This window comes from Gymnogyps californianus, chromosome 1 (assembly GCF_018139145.2).
Source record: "Gymnogyps californianus isolate 813 chromosome 1, ASM1813914v2, whole genome shotgun sequence".
NCBI lineage: Eukaryota > Metazoa > Chordata > Aves > Accipitriformes > Cathartidae > Gymnogyps > Gymnogyps californianus.
In genome coordinates, this window is record NC_059471.1 from 46,527,422 (window position 1) to 46,548,992 (window position 21,571).

Consider the following 21,571-nt stretch of genomic DNA (forward strand, 5'->3'; position numbering starts at 1 on the left):
GTAACTGTTCTGTAGCTAGTAAGGATTAACAGACTTCAGACAAACAGACAATAGTAGCAAGGAAGTAATGATCTTCACTATGCTGACAGAATGTAAGAAGAGGTAAAGAGGAGTATCAACAAAATCAGAATTTCAAAGCAATGGGAGGTATATCCTTTTAGAAGGCAAGGTGCAAAGATAAATTTAAATCAGATCATGCAATAATAAGAGTTGCTTTGACAGAAAAGAGGAAAGAAAGCCAAGCCTTCATAAGCCTCAAAAGTTCCCCACTTTCCATTTTTCCACTGCTGATATAACTTAGTAAATTGCAAAAATATTCCTTCTATATGAAGTTATATTTTAAGAAAAATACATGCATAGTAGTCTAACACACTAGTGATCTTTCAGAAGTATAAGTGAAAGATGTAATGAAAAATGACACCTACATCTGAATTTTTGTGTAGAGTTGAAATAGTAAGTCATGAACAGCTAAATCCTTAAGAGATATTATTATAAGATGAATTCTAGGAATTTTGTTTCCTCATATCAGAGTCTCAAGAGTTTGTTACACAGATTTTCAAGTAAGTAAATTAAAAGGAAATGACAGCCTGAAAAACTGAATTAGTAAATATTTAGATTTTTGCAATTTATACTCTTATGTTCTGAAGTTGTATATGTCAACATCTAAACATGAAAAAAAACATTATTTGCATGAGTTAACTTCACATCTTAGCCCAATTTTCAACAGAAATGTCTTATTAATTACCTCGTCAATGAAAGTGATGGATCCATTGACTTTCACTATGCCTATTTGCTCACTCTGAAGGGAAGGGTGGCTACGGATACGAAGCCCTGCACTGTCCTTGGCCACAAATTTGCGAACCTAAGAGAAGCAAAGGAAGACAGTAAGGAAGAAAAAATTGGAACAGAGCTCTCAAAGAGTAAAAAGAAACAGGTTTAACAGATTCTGAAATGCTAGTGACAAGATGGCAGTCTTAGAGTTACAGTTTGTTGCGAGTTTCCCATGGCTGCTGTGTATAACTTCATTTTTTTACTATAACCAATAAAATCATAATGTGCAAAAAACCCCTAAAAGTGCATTGACTCAGTCTTGGAAACATCTCTGTTATATCACACAACATTCAGTACAAGCTTCTGATTCTTTTAACTGCTCCCCCCTCCATTTTATTCATTCTTGCAAGTTTCAAGTGGGTTTGCCTTTTCAAATTTAATACTTCCAGTAACTGATCAACCTGGGATTACTGGTTCTCATTTGCACTATCGCAAATTTAGTCATTCTGTTTAGTCAGCTTTTTGGCCAAAATCTGGGTATTTTCCTTAGCTAAAGAGTTTAAATAGCCATTTAAAAATAGAAAAAGAACAGATCTTTCTACTTTTTTATTGTATTTTTCAAATAGCTATTTCAATAATTTCTCCCTTTTTCACAAGGAGGTTAGATCAGATGCTCCTTGTTACTAGTTTGATTTACTACAGCCTCCAAAATCTCCCAGTTGTTATTCACTATCATTTTTTACCATTCGAACACATTATCAGGCACCTATCCCATAGAGAACAAACATAAGCCAACCTTTTGGTGTCTGGTTTTAAGAAGTGCATATATTCTATGCACGTGGTAAAAACCCTTTTTCTTGGAAGGTTTTCAAACTCCACGCGTAAAACTGAAAAAAGTATCAACTGAAGTATGGACTCAATCTTAAACTTAACATAAAGCACAGAATGATATGGAAAGAATAAACTCAGGAAAAGGTAATGAAAGGTAACAGCTAAGTGCATGAAGTAATTTTCCTTTTTCCTAAAGAAATTATTTATTTTAAGGAATGGTATTTATTTTAAGGCTAATTAAAAAAAAAAACAGAAGCATGTAAAGAATTTCAAATGTAACTTACTCCAAAATGTGCAAGGTTTTGTTTACTAACAATCCTGTTACTCCAAGAATTTAGATTTCTCTCAACAGGCAAAACTAAGACTTCCAAGGTCATTGTAAAAATACAAGGCTGAATCACTACTGACAGCATTCTCAGCATAGACAAGCCTATAAACAAAGCCTTGCAAATGAGGGGTCCCTGCATCATTACCTCAAAATGTTACTTCAGAAAATCATATGACGAGTTGGCTAGAACTTGGATTAAAAACTTGAATTTAGAGGAAGAACAACTCACTCAAGATTTGGATACGCACAGGCCTGGAAAGAGCATTTTCCCCCTTTGCAGTAGCTAACCAGTTAACAGAAAACTTGAAGCTGTAACTACAAACTGTTCAGGTATCAGATCCACTGACAGACAATAAAACAAAAGTTCTCTTATGCTCATTTCTGACCATCGTGAAAAACTTGAGTCTTCATTCTGCTATAGCACCTCTTTGCTTGGAATACTGCTCTATGGCACAACAGTTCAGTAACTGTCTTGTAACACCCCCATAGTCAGTTCTTCCATGGAGCATACACAAACTGGATTCCTACTAAAAGAAGTGACTAATGCAGAAAGGCTTAGCAATTAACATGTACATCTCCCTTACAGTGCACAGCAGTTTTCAAGAGCTTTGCTGCTGTGCCTTCTTGTTTGGTGAATCTGAAAAGAGGTACACCTCGCAGCACAGAAAGGTGTGTTGTATAGGATAAGATAAAGCAACCTTAACAAGGGGGTTAACCTTCCATGAAGGGATGCAAAAAACCACCCCCTACTCAGAGCTTTTGGGTTTGGTGGGTTTTTTTGCAATTGATGCTAGCTACTTGTTCAGTCATGTGAGGACAGTAGAAAGAGTCAAAACATGTTGGTGACCAGTCATTCTGGTACCAGTCTTGCCCCTTCCAATTCAGCTAAATTAGGACTGCTTTCTTCTAGCTAGTTCCAACTACCCTGAATTACATTACATAGCTTGAAAGATAATGTTTCCCCCAATAGGATGTGGAACAGAATTTCCTGCAAATCACTTAATCTAAGGTTCACAGCCAATGCGGAGGCAGGAGTACTTATGGGTCATATACTCCAGGCTGAGTACAGATCACTATGATAATCTCCTTTACCAACTTGGATGGACAGGAAAACCAGATTTTCATCTGACTTCAAATAACAGAGAATGAAGAAATCAATACAAAATCATAATACAGTACCCATTTTCAACTTGCGATTCAAGTAAGGTTTGACTACAAAATTGGAATATTCCACTGCCTCAATGAAAATATTTTGGTGTTTCTAGTTGAGAACAGATCACCACTGAGAATGCACTGTTAGTGTCCTTTGGTTATAACTATCTGAAATTTCGGGCTGACAAAGAATAGGAAGAAGCTTCTAGAGCTCAACTAAACCCTTTCTCTCAGCGAAACATGACTCGGTATATTGGACTGTCTCTGACTGATACATCTAATCTGCATTCTTGGCGTCAGAAGCATGGAGCACAGTGCAGTAATTACCTTCCTGTATTATTTATAATACTGCTGTTCACACACAAAGAATTATTCTAACCTGGTTTGTTATGTGATTTATTACAACGCAGAAGAAAGAAGACTGATAAAATGATTTACCATGAAAGCTATTTTTGCAGCAAGCTCTACAGACACTATATACACAACAGAAAGATGGCTCCTCTTTCAAAGAGACTACAACTTGGAACAAGAAACAAGGCATGCAAGCAGAACAACAGAGGGAGATGATTAAGCACTAGGTAATGCCTCAGGACATCAGAGTCCTAACTTTTGTCAAGTATTTTTAACTGTCATGAAGACTGTTACTTGACAAAATGTAGCTATTATGTATGAACCAGTCACCTCAATTTCCACTGTAATAACTGAAAAGAAAAACAGCACTTCCATCCAGCAATTTATCTCATCTTAGGCCAGATGCGTCTCTCACTTTGGTGACAGCGAACAACACATATGATGATCAGTATGGACGGAGATATCATTAAGTTCTGTGAGATGAATCTCACCCAGTAGGAACTGGGAGTTTTAATTAAGATAATGAAGTAACCAGGAAGTCTTCCTTCCAAGAGAAGGGAGAAAGCCTAGAAGTATTTTTTGAAGGGGAAAAAAAAAAAATGCAACGAGGGATAAAAAATTGTGTGGAAACTAAAGGTAAATTTATTATTTTTATTTTGAGGTGTGGGTGCAGGGAAAAGAATCTTGTTAATGGCAGCAGCAGACACTGGATGCATTTACAGACTGGGGAACTGTACAACAAAGTTACTCTCTCTAGATTATTCAGAAAGTTGGAAAACAACTAAATCAGGACGTGCTGTAGAGGTAAGAAGTTGGCAAACACCTAATTCTTTTTGTAACCATGTATTTCTTAGCCACCTTTGCAGTTGTAGTAAGACAGGGAAGGATAACCTTGTGGTATTTCAGAATTCCACATCTTTTGATACACGTTTATTCCATGAAAAAAAGATTCAGCGCCTCATTTAATATCCCTTCCTTTGCATCTAAGACGAAGTGGAAGATGGTTCCCTCATCTGGGCATTTTCCTTATAGCACTGCCACACCACATTTCAGCCTTCCTCCATTATTTGTGTCTACTTTAGTCCTTCAGAGTGGAAGGATAAGGTGAAATGGGGAAGTCAAAAGCTACAGAAAGGATAACTTTTAAAAATAAAGTCATGATATTCTAAGAAAGGAAGATAACACTAAAGAAACTTATTTTGAATTTTATATCGACTGAAGAAAGAGCCTTATCACGAAACAAAATCTTTGTAAAGCCCTTTGTACAATTAATTTCATAGCACAATATCAAAGAAAAAGAAATAATAAAAGTGCAGAATGCAGTCGGTGGCTTTCGTAACAGTTGCACAATGTTTGTGTGACAAGCCAAGACTAAGGCAGTATCTGCAGAGCTTCTAACAGTTTTATTAATGGATAGACACAAAGAAAATGGAATGAATATCTCTCATTTTATCCAGTATATTCATTTCATTTCATTCAGCACATTAAAGTGATTTGCAAATATCCTGAAGTTCTGCACCACTATAACATGATAAAGTATGTATTAAACAACAATAAAATCCCACCCAAATATAACTATCTGGGGTTTTTTTTTTTTTCAGTTCTCCAAACCTTGTTTGGCTGAGGCTCTGCTTTTGGTTTAATAAGTTGGGTTCCAGGAGGTATCATTCCCTTTGGAGGATCCTTTACTTTCACTTCTAGTCCAGCATCTATAAGCAAACAAAGACTAAGTTTAACAAGAAATAAATATAAGGGGATATATCAGTCAAACAGTAACTACAGTTTATCTGTGCTACAACTCAGAGTAGGCAAAATAACCCCTCACTTATCTGTCTGCCATAAACAACACTTGCAGTTGCTTCATGGTGCAAAGTATTACTTTCTCAACATTTGTATCTTCATATGTGGAAATTTACAGATATATAATTTCATGTTGTTATTAGATATCTGTCACACCTTGTGTACACAGCACTATTAGGTAATTTTGTATCCTAATAGTGTGTCCTGGTTTCAGCTGGGATAGAGTTAACTCTCTTCATAGTAGCTGGTACAGTGCTGTGTTTTGGATTTGGTGTGAGAATAATGTTGATGTTTTAGTTGTTGCTAAGTAGCGCTTATCTTAAGCCAAGGACTTTTCAGTTTCCCATGCTCTGCCAGCAAGCAGGTGTGCAAGAAGCTGGGAGGGAGCATAGCCGGGGCAGCTGACCTGAACTAGCCAAAGGGGTACTCCATACATGGAACGTCATGCTCAGTATATAAACTGGGGAGAGTTGGCTGGGAGGGGTGGATCACTGCTCAGGCATGGGTCAGTGGGTGGTGAGTAACTGCATTGTGCATCACTTGTCTTTTCTTGGGTTTTATTTCTCTCTCTCTTTTTTTTGTTATATTCCTTTTCATTACAATTATTATTATTATTTTATTATTATACTTTAGTTATTAAACCGTTCTTATCTCAACCCACGAGTTTTACTTCTCTTTTTCAATTCCCCTCCCCATCCCACTGGGAGGGGGGAGGAGTGAGTGAGCAGCTGAGTGGTGCTTAGTTGCTGGCTGGGGTTAAAGCACAACAGGCCTATAATCTAAACAGCCAGCATCTTTAATTACCAACACTGTTATAAAATCAGAAAGCACTGGAAAATATTTCAACACAGTAACACTCTCTGACTATGAAGAAAAATACATGTAAAGAAACAGTGCAAACTTAAGTAATAGATGGATATAACCTTGAGTAATAATCTTAAAAGAAATTGTCTCAGCAATCACTGTTAAAGCCAAACTACAAATTAATGGCCTCAGTAGATCTTTTGGGGTTTTTTGCTTCATTTTACAGGGTAACCCTTTGAAGAGCAACAACTTGAAAAGAAGCAGCCAGACCTAGTGATAAAACTGTTGGTTTCAGTAACATTCTTTTAAACAAGAGTGTAAGTAACAGAAGGAATCTAGAAGTATCAAGAACATAAAACGTTTGAAACAGTGAAGAAACTAAGTGCTACCAGTACTTAAGCAGTTAAAAGCTGACAGAATCATGGGTCAAGCATGGGTACATGAAAGCTTGAGAAGGGATGGTAAGATATTATGATTGAACCAGAACAGAAGTTACATTGAAGAAAAATGGCATAGATAATTATTAGAGTATACTCACACCTGTTTAATAACCAAGGTTAACAACTGTATTCTAGCATTTCTAAAAGTTAACCCTACACAATGACTGAGGATGGTAGAACCCATGTAAACATATAACAGCAGCTGACTTAAACTGTAGTGTAAATTCTGTCTCCAAGGATGGCAGACTGGAAGAATTACAACTGAGTGCACTGGAGGCTCCTATGAAGGAAAATGTTCTTGTTTGAGGAACAAAGATAACCATTAATAATGATCTTTCATAAAGCTTATCTTCTGTAAGTAACAGACAAAACCGAGCGTCTCATTCCAATCCTATGTGAATTATGTGTATTTGTATTTATGAGTATCACTTTATGTATTTACAAAAGGTGCTGTACAATATTGGGAGACAGGAATTGCTGGTGCTGGCGAACTCACTTAAACCCTCCTTTCAGATCTGGGCCTAACTACAATGCCTTCAATATCTCTACTACCATCTTCACACCATACCACCAGTAAGACTAACAAGAAGTATTCAAGATAAAGACTTTTTTTGGAGGGGGAATCTTTCCACCACATGCTATAGTATCTCATACTATAGTCCCTAGGACCAGCAAGACAACTAAAAGATTTTCAGCAAGGAAGAAACCCAAAGCATTTAAAAATTAGTAAAAATAATTGAGACTTAGGGTAGAGTCTCAAGTTAAGACCACACTTTCTCAATTTTCCACGGAAGAAATGATATAATTTACTCCTGCATGGTCAGGAACAGTTTCGCCTTTCCTTAGGTTCTTCAGTGTTGGGTTTTGGTTTTTTTTTTTTCCCTTTAACTATACATCTCTGTCACTCTCAGCTGAAACAAGACATTTTTCTTGCAATGTTGAGAGTAGAGAATACAATACTCTATTAATCTGGTAGTCTAACCACATTATAAATACATAATTTGCCACATATGTCCCTATTTCCATGAGAGAATACCTGTAGTCTTTTTTTTCTTTTGAGATAGAAGAGTGAATTAGATAGAAGGCTTCTGAACGAAAACTTGGGTGCTAAGTTTTGCTATGAACTGTAATAATAAATCTTATGAGCACGAAGACATACAGTTATCAGTATACAAAGTGGATATTATATAAATTTATGCTTAAGTATAGCGAAAATTAAGTACCTATTTCAATGCCATCTATAGTAACATGAATGGTATAGAGACCAACAGCTCCAGGAGTCCAGTTTGCACAGTATGTACCATCATTATTGACTCTGATCAACATGTTTTCACTGGGTCTAGGCATAAAAAAAACAATTGAAACCATCAAACAATTATTGTCTTCTCGGAAATCATCTGTAATACTTAGTTTGGAAACTATTTTTTCTTATCAGATCATCTAAATACCAATTTTTCCCGTCCAATGTACTAACCCCGTATTATTTATTATGAAGTTATGACCCTCTATGCCACATTTATTTATAGCAAATGATGAAAGAACACATTCAGAGAGTAGATAATACAAATAAGGAATCAACATTAGAACAATTAAGAATGAAGGATTTTAAACAAAATCACTAAATTTAAAGAAAAAAAATATAATAATACGCGATTTTTGTAGTGTTTCTACCCTTACACAAGATTACCTGGCAGTCAAGGCTTGTGAGTCTGGGTGTAAGCAGAAGTGACAGGACACGTTAATTTAAGTTCCTATAAAAAAGTAATTTTTTTTATGTTTACCTCTTTGGTGTTGGTGAAGCAAAGCGTAGTTCTTCAAAAGAGTAACTTTCATATGCCTATAAACAGATTAAATTCAACAAACATAAAATCAACATTTATCAGTTATATTACAGTCATGAATAAAAGAAAGCAGAGTATTTTCTCAACGAACACACTAATCTAACTTTACACTCACCAGAAGCATTGATCAGGGAACGAGAAACAAATTCCAAAACACAGAAAGAGAAACAGAGACATATATATACACATATGAAAAAAGTATCTTCACTTTCTTTTTAAATTGCCATTATTTAGATAATAAAGATAGCTATTGCTAACAAAAACCTTTGTTCACAGTCAGGTCTTTGAATCTCTTCTAATCTCACTTGTACAAAGAGCCTTTGAATGCAGGTAGTACATTGAAGACCATATGAAGATAAGAAAGCAAATACGTTGCAGGTCAAAAACTGCAAACCAGCTCAGTGGATTTATTAATGGAATTTTGGATCCTCTTTCTTTCTACTCAAAGTGAGGAAGAAATTCCCTCTGTATTGAGGTGATATTTCCAATGATTCCCACTACAAAAAAACCCTGGTTCCCTCTCACAGTTTCTTGTGAAATCACTGCACTGAAAAGCCCCATAAGTAGTAAATAATGGTAGTCCTAGAACTGCACGAAGTACGTCAGCAAGAATCCCTCTGGGCTGCAATGGTTGCTGAGTTACCAGATTCCCATGTTAAATCAAAAATGGGGGAGAAGAGGTGGGATAAGAACATTTGAACATATATGCAGATCAGCCATTTGGGGTCTCTATACAAGGATATATTTTCAAGTATCAGTCCTCCAAACATGTCATAATTTATTGTCACGAAGTGAGAAGCTAGAGTTTCTAATCATACTTGTATGTTTCTATCAAGTACTGATACAACATGCAGGCTGGTATAAAATGAAAAGGAGAGGGGACATGTGCATTTTACACTGAAATGAGTGTGCTCAGTAATGCAGGGAGGGAAGTAGAAGAGAATATTTACACGTTCTTGAATCAGTAAAGTTGTTAATAAGCTAATCAAATACAGCAGGTAACACTTTTGCATTTTCCAGAAAGTCACACAGTCCTTAATTTAAGCAGCAAAATATCAGCTCTCTTCTGAATTAAAAAAAAAAAAAAAAAAAAAAAAAAAAATTAAAGTTTTGGATGGAAAAGACTTAATCTGAAAGGAACTTCTGGAAGATTCCCCAGAAAGGTGTTAAATATAGAAGTCAAGCATGTTTCAATAAGAAGAGAGAGACACTTTTTGTATTTTACCTTGGTGTGTGTCTTTTACTTTTTTACTTTTATCTTTATGAAGATTTGTACTGTTATTTATCTACTAAGATGACTTTAAATGAATACTTGTGTTTTCGTTTTATCTTAGCCTGATTCAATTAAAAAATGATTACACGTTGTCCTGGTTTTGGCTGGGATAGAGTTAATTTTCTTCTTAGTAGCTGGTACAGTGCTATGTTCTGAATTTAGTGTGAGAATACTGTTGGATAACACTCTGATGTTTTAGTTGTTGCTAAGTAGCGCTTATCCTAAATTAAGGATTTTGCAGTTTCCCATGCTCTGCCAGCAAGCAGGTGTGCAAGAAGCTGGGAGGGAGCATAGCCAGGACAGCTGACCTGAACTAGCCAAAAGGATATTCTATACCACAGAACGTCATGCCCAGTAGATAAACAGGGGGGAGCTGGCCAGGAGGTGAGGATCGCTGCTTGGGCATCGGTCAGCGTGTGGTGAGCAACTGCATTGTGCATCACTTGTCTTTTCTTGGGTTTTATTTCTCTCTCTCTCTCTTTTTTTGGTTATATTCCTTTTCATTACAATTATTATTATATTATTATTATTAGTTAATATTATATTTTATTTTATTTTACTTTAGTTATTAAACTGTTCTTGTCTCAATCTACGAGTTTTATTTTTTTTTCCTGATTCTCCTCCCCATCCCACTGAGAGGGGGGAGCAGCTATGTGGTGCTTAATTGCTGGCTGGGGTTAAACCATGACACACATTAACTAGCTAACATCAAGCATTCCTCACTCAAAGGGTCCACCAAATCTAAAAAATGAATTTCTGGACACCCTGCACTTGCTCCACCATCATTTAGTCCAGAGTATCTAATGCATTGCAAGATGTGCCATCATAACAGTTGTGTGAGTAGATTTGACACCTATTACTGGAAAAGCAGCAGCAGGTACCTGTGGACAATGGTTATCAGAAATCCCATCTGGGTTCCAACTTTGAATAAATAACGTATTTTTTTTTCCTGCTCAAGTCACTGGTAAAATTACCAAGTAGCATCAAGCCAAGAAGTGATCTTTGCAGTACCCCAAATAAAAAAAACCAAACAAGCCAATCACACTCGTCTCCTTGATATACACTCCCTGGTTGTAAATATCTTTTCAGACATATGATTTAACAAGATTTTTAAACCATTTATTGTACACCATATTGATTTCACAGTTCTTTCATTGATCCATTAAGACACTATTTAGCAGCCAGTTGCACTATTTACACATAGCTACTCTAGCACTATCCTCTACAGAAGACAACCCTGTACCCTCTAAAAGATGCTAGTTTGCTGATTTTTCCCCTCCGTAAACCCATACTGATTACACTATTACCCTTCTCTAACTCCTGATTATTCATGTCTTATTAAGTTGTCCAACCGCTAGTTATACACATCATGTCACATCTCTTAACTGGGTCAATATATTACATACACGTAAATTTATCACAGGTGCTAAAATATACTCAAATCAATACTAACTGCTCAGTTTTCACCTCTTTAAAAACTGTTCCTGGCAAAGTCTCTGAGCTGGTCCATCTCACAATGGCTAATTTCAACAGATGCTGTTTAATATTTAGGCATTGATACACAAATCATATGTATGACCTTTTTACTATGCTGAGCTTTGATTTGTTTTCTATGTTCACCAGTTCTAGTTTTTAATATAGATTCACTGCACCACTCCAACTCTATATGGATACATCGGTTTGACTTCCCCTCCACCATTTCAATAGCTGTTTTCATTTCTCCTGAGTGACTCCGACTAGTTTGTTAATCAGTGTAATCAAAATCAAAGACAACTTTTCTTTTCAAATGCTAATCCAGTTTATAACTGCTTTAGAGATCAAGCAATTGGCCCTTTTGATGCACCTAGTTTTCCGCTGAACTTAAATATAATCAAAGTAATTTGTAATTAATGTATTTTTAGATTGTGACCAAACTGAAATATACTTTTTTCCTTCTCCTTTGCATACCTTTACACACTTTGAATGCTGAATTTTATAGCTATATTGCTAAAATGACAGTAATTTACCTTCATCATTGTAATAGCAATATATCGAGCTTCTTTTACTATCATTGGCTCATAGGAAGAATCAAGCTTTGGTGAAGGAAGTCCTCCAAAGGTCATATCACTGCTAGGGGAAGCAGCTGTTGCAGGACTCCCTGGTATCCGTTGCACCTTTTTAACTTGTTCTTGTTGCAAAGATGTTTTTTTCTGAGAAACAGGAATAGCTTTGACTTCTACCTGCAGTAAGACGTGGAATACAGAAGATGATTTAAGGAGAAAACACACACATGTGTTCTTTTAGATCTGATAAGGTACAGTGACAAAGTGCTTAAAGCACTCACTATAAATCCAGCTGTGTCAAAAACCTATGTGTCTACATTTAATTTGCAAAGCCAAGCAGAGCATCTCTGAAAAATGTAAATGGACAGGAGAGAAACACCCAACTGACTTGGCACATGATCAGTAAGTGCCAGTGTTAGTTCTGCCAGTCCCAGAGCACTCCCTGGGAAGCAGCACGAAGTCTGGTATGCCTAGCTAAGTTTTCCCACAACAGAAAATGCTACGAAGTAGGAAGAGAGCCTTCCAAATGAGTGCACAGATTTCAGAATGAATCATCAGGGCCTGCTAGATCTGGATCAGCAGTGGCCAGATTGGATCTCGGCTAGCTCTGCCACCCTACTACATCAGCACTGTACGTTTATACTGTGCTCTTTAACGCATATTTTAACTGATTTTTTTTTTTTCCCCAGTGGTACCACAGACCTCCATTAGTGCAGGTAACAGTCAGCTGTACACAGTTTTCTGAAGGAGAACAGACTATCTGGAAGATAAGTTCATGCATTACTCATCCTAAATCTGCAATAAAGTATGTTTAAATACTGCAGATTTCATGTACTGTTTTATCAAAATTTGACTTAATTTACTGGAAGTTACATGAGTGCATTGCACACTGAATGAGTCCAACAAAATGATTAAATTGAATTAAGATTTCTGTTACTTTAATACATGTGTGAAGAAAAACAATAATTAAATAAGAAATCCAGCAATAGTTTTGATGATATTTTGACATATTCTTTTCCTGATTGATAGAATAAAATCACTACTTAAAGAGTTTTCTACTTCCTCTGTCACAAATTTAAGTCAGTAACCACACATAAATTTCACTCAAGCTGTGTTTGTGACTAAGCTGATTCTTGTGTTACTGTTGTAGACTCGCTGTTCATTAATGAGTTTACAGCTCACTGTAAGATAACTCTCAATTATTACATCCTATACAAAGAATAGATCTGAGAGCTCTTATCACAGGAGTTATGCCTTTGTAAAAGGTACTTCATCTACTTTTGGGCTTGAACAAAATCAACTACTCCACAGTAATAGTGGGCTTTAAAACATAGATGTAACCTTATTTATTAGAACTACGTGAAAACCATTTTGTGTTCAATTTGTTTCATTTGTATGCTTCACTACTTCAAATCAAGCAGCCCACTTTCATACATATCACATAGGTTTTACTCCAAAGTGTGCATAGTTTTTCTAATTCTGCCTGAGGCTGTCACGAACACTTCCTTTCCAGTACTTCAAGAACCAAAAAAAGACCCCCCCCCCCCCCCCCCCCCCCCCCCCCCCCCCCCCCCCCCCCCCCCAAAAAAAACAACCAAAAAACCAAAACAAAACCACAAAGACTAACTGAAGAGGCTGAAGCAAAACCCAAGAATCCCAGACCTTGCCAGTTATTTTATTACTTTCAAACACTACAGGAACTTCCAAATATTAGAAACAGAAAAGGGGGAAATGCTGTTCTAGTCTAAAATAAAGTGACTATAAAATGGTCCATCAATGTGCTTCTAATTCTTTTTTCCATCACATTTATTCGGTCTACAATTTATAATACTCTTTTCTGGCTTACAAGTTGAAAAATGGATTCTTGTCACCTTACACATCATCACCTTACACATCAAACATCACCTACAACTGATTATTTCCACAACTACACGTGGGTAGCTCATTACAGACAAGAAATAAATTGCATGAAATGGCATTGGCATAATACAGAATTTGATAATTTTGTGGATTTAGAGGTAAGAAAGTCTGACTACACTGAATTTATGAATGCCACTTTCTGCCCTATACAAGAGTATTCTGTGGAATATCTACAAGTGCTAAAAGACAGTACGATGAAGTACAAGAACAGCCAAGATTACAATAATTACCTTCATATTAGGAACATGAACAACATCCCCATACTGGTCTTTTGTTTGTACTGTAATAACAGTTGGCCAACCACATCGAATGTCATCCTTATTCAAAATCAATGATGTTTTTTGAGGATCAGCATATGAATCTGGCTGAAGCCACCTACAGCAAAGAAAAACACCCAACATTAAAATCTCTTATAACCCCTCAAAAGATAAATTCTTACTCTGTACAAACATGTCTTCCAGCTAAGAAAGGATGCAGAAGGTCTGAATACATAAATGCTTTTACCTAATATATTAATAGAAACAATACAGCCAAATAGTTTTATTTAACTAGTATTTGATATACCTATTAAAGTTCTATAGCTAGTTGTATAGACAAGTAACAGTGCACAGATTTTAAAATTTAGCAGATAACTAACCATGTTCTACTTTGCTGCAAAACTTAAACATTGCAACTATGAAGTAAAGGGTTTATTCATGCAGCACACAAACTTTTACCTTGCAAGTCGTCCACCACTTGATCCTGGTACACAAGCAATGAAATCCTCCAGAAATGACTGCTCATTGCTTTGTACCTGCAGTGGAAGATTTCCTTCGAGAGCTTCCAAAATGGTTGGTGAGTGAGATAGTGCCAAGCCTTTCCCAAGGATGCCGGAGTGAGATTTGCACACCTTTTTTTTTTTTTTGCAGAGGTTGAGATGAGGTTGAAAGCATGGAGACATAAAACAGCTTTTCAGTATCTTACATGTAGACACTTTCCCATAATATGACACAATTGCTACAGACATTTTGGGCATTGAAAACCATTCAAGGAGGAGAAGAGTGGATAAACTTTACTCTAATGAAAGTTTAAAAAAAAAAAGTCAGCTCAGTCCATAAAACAATAATTTATGTCAAAAGAGATTAAATGAGCTTGAGTTGAGGGAGAATTTCTGGAGGAAAGAATAAGGTAACATGAACTTTCATGTTAAGAGTATCCTAAATTGCTGAACTGCGACCAAGAGAAGAATGAAGAAAGCCGTTCTGAAAACGTGACCAATGAGCATGTTCCAAAAGAAAATAAAAGGCTAGAGATGTAACTTATAGAAAGGCAGATCTCTTAAAGGAAGATACTTTTGGGTGAGACAAAGTAAAAGAAATGGAAGGTGGAAAGATGCATAAAATACTGAACAGACAGGACTAAAAGCAAAAATGAATCCATTACTTGCATGCACACTCCTAGCTCACATTTTGAATTAGAACACGGTAGGTCCAAGAACAGATTGCTGAAAAATATTTCTTCCAAGGAACATCTGATTCCTCCTAGAGAGTTTCTGTTTACTATTCTGTTATCTAAGGCCTATGCAATGGTGTCATACTGTAGCACTGATGTTTTTCCAGCAAGTACTGTGACAACTGAATTTCAAAACAGTTGCTCTGAAGATAATTAGGAAAGAAAGAGAATGTGAAAACGCCTTTTTCACTGTTCACTAGGGGCTATAAATACGGAGTTACAGGCCAGCATTAGCTACCATCACAATAAACAAAATATCATCATCAAACCAGAACAACTGCAATCATATTATTTGGGATTTGATAAATGTTACCACTCAACTGAAAAAGTGATTTTATTTCTGCAATTACAAAGACATGTGAAGGATTAATTTTGGTAACATTTAAAATTTGCTAAATAGTGCAACTTAAGCCAAACACTTAGATATTTTGAAATATACTTGGTCATCTAACTTCCTGTGTGACATTTTATGCATTTTTTTTAAGCGGATTTATTATGAAAAAGATTTAATGTAAATACTAAACTTCTGTAAGACTTTCTTAAACTGTTTTATAACAAGCTGGATTCCCTTCTATTACAAAAAAAAACTTATAAGTGATTTTCTTCTGTAGTAGTCAAAAAGTTTCAATGCAATTATGTGCTTAAGTATGTTGCAATGGATAAGAAGCCGCAGTATACCTGTAAGGCAGCCTCTTCAAGTATCTCAAGATCTTCTTCAAATTCATTACCTGCTGTAAAAATATAAACACATATTTTTCATAACAATAATACTGACATTTATCTACATATTTTAGAATGTGAAATTCAATTCTATTTAGTGAAGCCTTTTATATTACAAAATTTAAGTTTGCATAATGATGTCTAATATTGTTTAACCAGCAGCTGAAAGATTAATATTTTCAAGTCACATAGTAAACATGCAGTTCTGTGTAGTGCAGTGCACAAGCAAATAAACAATATACGTTACACAAAACAAAAATTTGGTACTTATCTTATCTCCAAGACAGTATGTATGGCAAATCTTCGGATGTGAGTAGATACTTTCAGAAAAAGATTTCGGGAGGTCAAGAGGGTTTCTGGGAAGCAGTACCTATGAGTATGCACCAGCTGCTCCCTTTTAAAAGCTTACCCTAGTAACAGTATTTGCTACTCCTGATAAACTCTGCACAATTTTGTAAATTATGATTCCTCCTAAAACATAAAACTCAAATACGTTCTATTATACAATATTTCTTTCTCATAAATACAACTCAAAAGTCTGATTCCAGGGTGACCAGAATTGCCAAATACAGTCTTTTAACAGAAAAGTAAAACAGATAAGGTTACCATATTTCTTCTCTCTCTCAAAAACATGTCAGGCAATTCTACTAGTCAGAAGAGAGAAAGAGAAATGAGAAGAATCAAGTCCTAAGGCATTTTTAAAATTCAAAGAAATAAAGATATATAAAAACTCTGCTCTCAGAAATAACTTCTACCAAATTTGAAACAATTAAGTAAGTAATAATGTTAAATACATCGATCAATTCCACGTTGCTGTTTAAGTTAGGTCTTTGTCACAGACCAGATCTCTCTCTTGGGAAGAAGTATCTTAAATTTAAATCTTGGAGAACTGGCAGGGAGGAAGTGTGACCTTTTGAACATGGTAACTCAAACAGTATTTGAGTGTACTCTCAAAGATAAAGTCTTCCTAATACATGAAGGAATCACTGTCTGGTCCATCTTGCTTTGGAGCAAAAAAGGCTAAACCTTCTTTGACGTTCTTTCAAAACACTTTTTTTCCTAATGGCTCTAGAGGAATACTTATACAAGTATTTGGCTACTTGTATACAGAATATACCCACTACAACAGTTACTAAAAAGCAAGGTACCTCTTTGTGAAGGTCAACCTCATTAAAGTCAATACACCAAGATAAATCATGCAAATAAAGCTGAAGATGGAAGGGTTCTACAAGGATGCCAGTAACAACTAGTAACTCTGATTTGAAGTCATTTAAATCATCCTATTTTACTTGACAGAAAGTTCATGAAGTTTCTTACTGTCTTCATTAAAATCGCCAGGTTTTAAGAGCATGTAGTTGGATCCAGAGGTCTAAAGAGTATCTGAGAAATGGAGCAGGATTTACTTCACCTAGTTTTGGGCAGTGAAGCATGAGATAATGAGCTCAGACTTAGGCATTACAAGACAGCTTTATAGCAAATGGAGGAGAAACAGGCTCCTCCTTTGGGTGATGAATTTAATTTTTCTTATATCTTCATCTTAGGACAACATGCACCTTTCTCTGAAGATGTCTAAATTAACTCTAAAAGAAGGTTAGAGCTACTAGCTTAGATATAGATGTCTAACTTCTAAATGCCAAAGTTCAGGCATTTAAGTTAAGTTGCTAATTATTTTGTGGAGTGAGCCTTTTTCTTGGGTTACTTTCTTTAGCCTGTATACATTGATACACAGAACAAAGGTAAAACTGTAGAAAATACAAAATAAAGTAAGAAAAGTCTAATAAAAAGGGCCTTCCTGTGTGTATGCATTACAAGACAGTCTTTTATATGACTATATACGTTTTATATAGGTTATTCTATAGGACACCCCATTCCACGAATAAGATGATACTGCTCTGCAGATGAGCAATGGCAGTAATAACAGTATTTTTTAAGACACCATTTCACTTGCAGCAAAAGGTAGAAGATACATAATCTAGAATGTAGAAAAAGAAAAAATAGTCTGATACTAAGGCATTTAAATGTTGCTCTAGAAAACCACATTTTTACCTCTTTTTCTGCCACAGTGTTTTTCTGAGACACCAAGCAAAACACTTAAAGCAAAATTACAGACAGCTGAAAACCATCTTAAAAAGGCTGCACAGTGGTTTCCATTTGCAAATACGACCACTGCTGCCTGTAATTCATCAGTTTTGTTTATTCACAGGGTCCAGTGGTCTTGTAGAGAAACAATACACACGTATGTCATTAGCATTGTAATGTTATCAGCAACACTAACAGACTTGGCCGAAGTCCTTGAGTTGGTGTTAGGCAAACAGTCAGATGAATCAATTGCAACTATGTCAGTAATCAGAAAACTCTTTACAGGCAATACACCTATCCCTCCTCTCTTGCAGATCATACACAACCACTTTTATAGGTGGCTGAGACTACATAGGTAACTTAACCGCATGTTTTATTTCAAATTCCTTCTATCTGAAAACATATAAAGCCAATCTATGTACCACCTACTTTCCCTTCTTGTTTTAGACATTCAAAATTAGAACAAACGAAAAAACCTCTTTAGAGACAAGTACGAAGTATTAGAAAACCTGGGAGATGAAGTTTGAAGCATTTCAATTTCAGCTTCTTTTTTTTTGCATAGGAGAACAACAGGATAAATGGGTGCTAGGGAAGTCAACAAAACTAGGGAGTTAATGGGGGCATTTGGAGGACAAGAGAAGAGGGCACTATTTAAACTATCGAATTGCCTGTACTTTTGAGAGAGAAATACAGATCTACCAGTGCAATTGAGGTGCCTATTTACAACATAAAGTAAGAAATTTGCACATTCAAATACACAAGCAAGATACTGGGTTAAAAAATTCAAATTAGGTTTTGTGGTTATAACGGCACACTGATCAATGCCCTCCTGCTCATTAATACACGCTTTCAGTCTCATTAGCAATATTTGAGCTCTTGTTTGTGCTTCTAAATTGAAATGATGAAAAAGATATCCTATTATAGATTATGAGCCTGTTTTTCCTATACAGTAATGTTAATTTGGAGAAATGCTATCACACAGAATATGGCTGCATCATTAGAAGTTCTAATTCAATCTCCATATCCATTAATTTTCATAAACTCATATTTTTCCTTTAATTTTAAATTGCATTTGGGTTACTATAAACTTGTATTTGCTACATCTGCTGTAAAAGTATGTAATTTTTTTTGTAATTGTAAAAAAAAAAACCTACAGCAGAAATATTTTAGGCTATAAGGTCTACAGATGCAATGGTCACTTTGAATTTTAAACAAGTAATTTTAAATCTTGCAATTCAATGCTGCAGGTATTTTTCATTCAGAAAGGTGTGGAGTGCAGGGAGAAAAAACAGTGAAAGAGAAATACAAATAAGATACCTGCACATTTGTGAAGTACCACGAGGGAACTGTAGGACATAGCTCGTATACTGATACACTACCTGTGGATGGGGTGAGTCAGTTCAGATTTAAATGACCAGATCTCCCTCCTCCCTCATACACACATGAAGGGAACAGTGTAAGCAGAAAACACCACCACTTTATTATCTTGTTTGATTAATTCAGTTTTAAGAATCAATTTCGTATGATTATCTCTAGCTAAAAGCAACATTAAGACTTAAAGGTAGTATTAATTCAGAAAACCCGAAACAATGATGAAATAACAAAGTATGTTCTTTGAGTATGACTTACCAATAGGAAGTGCTAGATCTTTCTTCATCAAAGCTGCTGCACATGATCCTCCTAAATTTGCCAATTCTTTCTCCAGCTGAATAATACCCTTCAAATTGAAACAAATTTTAAAACAAAAATAGCGTCTTGGAAAATAGGACAATGAATACGTTTCCCTGACACTGCTTTATCCTAAGAGATATTAATTGTGTGTTCCAGTTGGAAGTTTCTCAGTGATGTACTTCTTGCCATACAGCTACCGTCATGTTTTGCTGTGACATGGGCCAGTGTACCAAAATTTTTAGAACAATTTCAACGAGGTAAGTATTAATAAAAGGGTTACCACACTTCTGGAAGCCTAGTAAGAACATCTGAAGATGATAATTGTCTTTTTTCTGTAATGTTAAAGAGAAAGGAAACTTCCTAATACAAAGAACTTACCGATACATATTCCAATTGCAAAGCAATACCTCTTCTAAGATGTACATATATACATACTACACAAGCTCATATTCCCATCTTGTTTAAAGGTAGTACTGTTCATAACTTTTTTTCCTCTTCCCTTTCTCTAGTTGGAGAGGCAAGGATGGGAAGAAGATTCCATAATTTCCCTTTCTCCATTATAAATCCTGGGAGATGCCCTTGACAGTTTCTCCCTTCTATTTGCACTGGAAGTTACTTCTTCCCATTGACATTGCTGTTCTAGGGCATGAGAAGACTCCCTCCCTCCCACCAGACTTGTCACTGAAAACACGAGTCTCTCCATCAGTATCTTTCAACCTTGTTCGCAAGAAAAAAAAAGAACACACCACCCACACGGTTTTCAAATACATGGAGGGAAGGGGGCTGGGTGCAAGGAATGGGGGGAGAGCAGTATGGCTAGGGAGGTTGTAGCTACTTTTTAAACCATAAAGAAATGTACCTGATATTTTCCCTTCAACTTGTCCCAGCTACATGCAGGCACAACCTCTATAACTTTGCTCACAAAAAGGTGTTGACACTAACATCAATTTTAAACTTTAAAGAAATCTGTGGGTAGTTCAGCATACCTCTGACAGATACCTCTCACGGAGGGGGAAAAAAAAACCAAACCCAACTCATCACCAAAAAAACAGTGGGGGAGATGGGAAACCTCCATCTGATGGATCTTCTAGGCAGACTTAGAGAAACTGGCAATATATAAAGTAGGTAAAAAAATCCTTCTTTTGGAAAGAGCCTTCAAAATCAGTAACCCCAGACTTGCCTTGTATTCTCTGAGACTCCCAAGCAGACTGAAAAATCTCCAAAATGCATTTTAAACTAAACTCTTGATAAACTCAAAACAGCAGGTTCTGAAATAGCAAGCAAGTAAAGATGTGAAATGTGGATCAACCCACCGGACAGTTCCCTGCCGTGTGAACACCCTTTATGCAGATGGCAGTTTTTGCATATATTTTGTAGATTTAATAATGACCAGCAAAAAGCCTTCCTTTTCATTCATCAAAGCATAACCACAATTTTTGCAAAAATTCTAGGTTTAAACAAAGTTTAGTAGTTCAACTACACCCGATTCCTTGATGCACTTGCTCACACTCAATATCTTTCAGTTTTTACAGAGACTTCCCTAACAATGAATGTCATGCAATATACTATAGTTAGGTAACAGTACCAGAAGCTTGTCCTTTGGAAGGAGAGAGAACTAGATGTGCAAAAATTAATCCCACTGACTTAAATTAGGTCTTACTGATACTTTGTTCCTTTAAGCTAGAGAAAACACAGTGGTCAGCAGAACATACGCTGCTGCTTCTACCAGTGGTAACACTTCAGAAAACTGTCATCACAAAGTTCCCAAAAGAATGAGAAACTTGCATTGTGCGTCCAACTACTTAATTTAAGTTACTTATGGAGGCTTTAGTCCTGAGATGCAAGGTAGCTTAAACACCGTAAAACTTGCTTTTCTATTTGTAGAACTTTAAATTAGAGTGTTTGGGCTATGAAAAGGTATGTTTGAAAACAATTACTTGCAACTTTTCTTTAGATGATATAGTTAACATACCGGCTAGCACGTTTTAGCACTGAGTGTTAAAAACATGCCAGCAGCTTTGTTTGTAAATGTTTTTAAAAAATGAATGACATATATG

The 21,571-nt window shown here is 36.0% G+C and overlaps 1 protein-coding gene across 1 annotated transcript in view; it reads right to left on the reverse strand.

Annotated features, from left to right (window-relative positions):
- Positions 1-21,571, reverse strand: part of MYCBP2 (MYC binding protein 2) — a 209,121-nt gene that overhangs the window by 68,560 nt on the left and 118,990 nt on the right. Inside the window, exons 42-50 of the mRNA XM_050907348.1 lie at positions 19,473-19,560; positions 15,723-15,775; positions 14,270-14,442; positions 13,784-13,928; positions 11,598-11,810; positions 8,259-8,314; positions 7,701-7,816; positions 5,045-5,142; positions 746-862 (exon numbers count right to left, since the gene is read on the reverse strand). Of these exons, the coding sequence (XP_050763305.1) occupies positions 746-862; positions 5,045-5,142; positions 7,701-7,816; positions 8,259-8,314; positions 11,598-11,810; positions 13,784-13,928; positions 14,270-14,442; positions 15,723-15,775; positions 19,473-19,560 (1,059 nt within the window). The remainder of the gene's footprint in view (positions 1-745; positions 863-5,044; positions 5,143-7,700; positions 7,817-8,258; positions 8,315-11,597; positions 11,811-13,783; positions 13,929-14,269; positions 14,443-15,722; positions 15,776-19,472; positions 19,561-21,571) is intronic.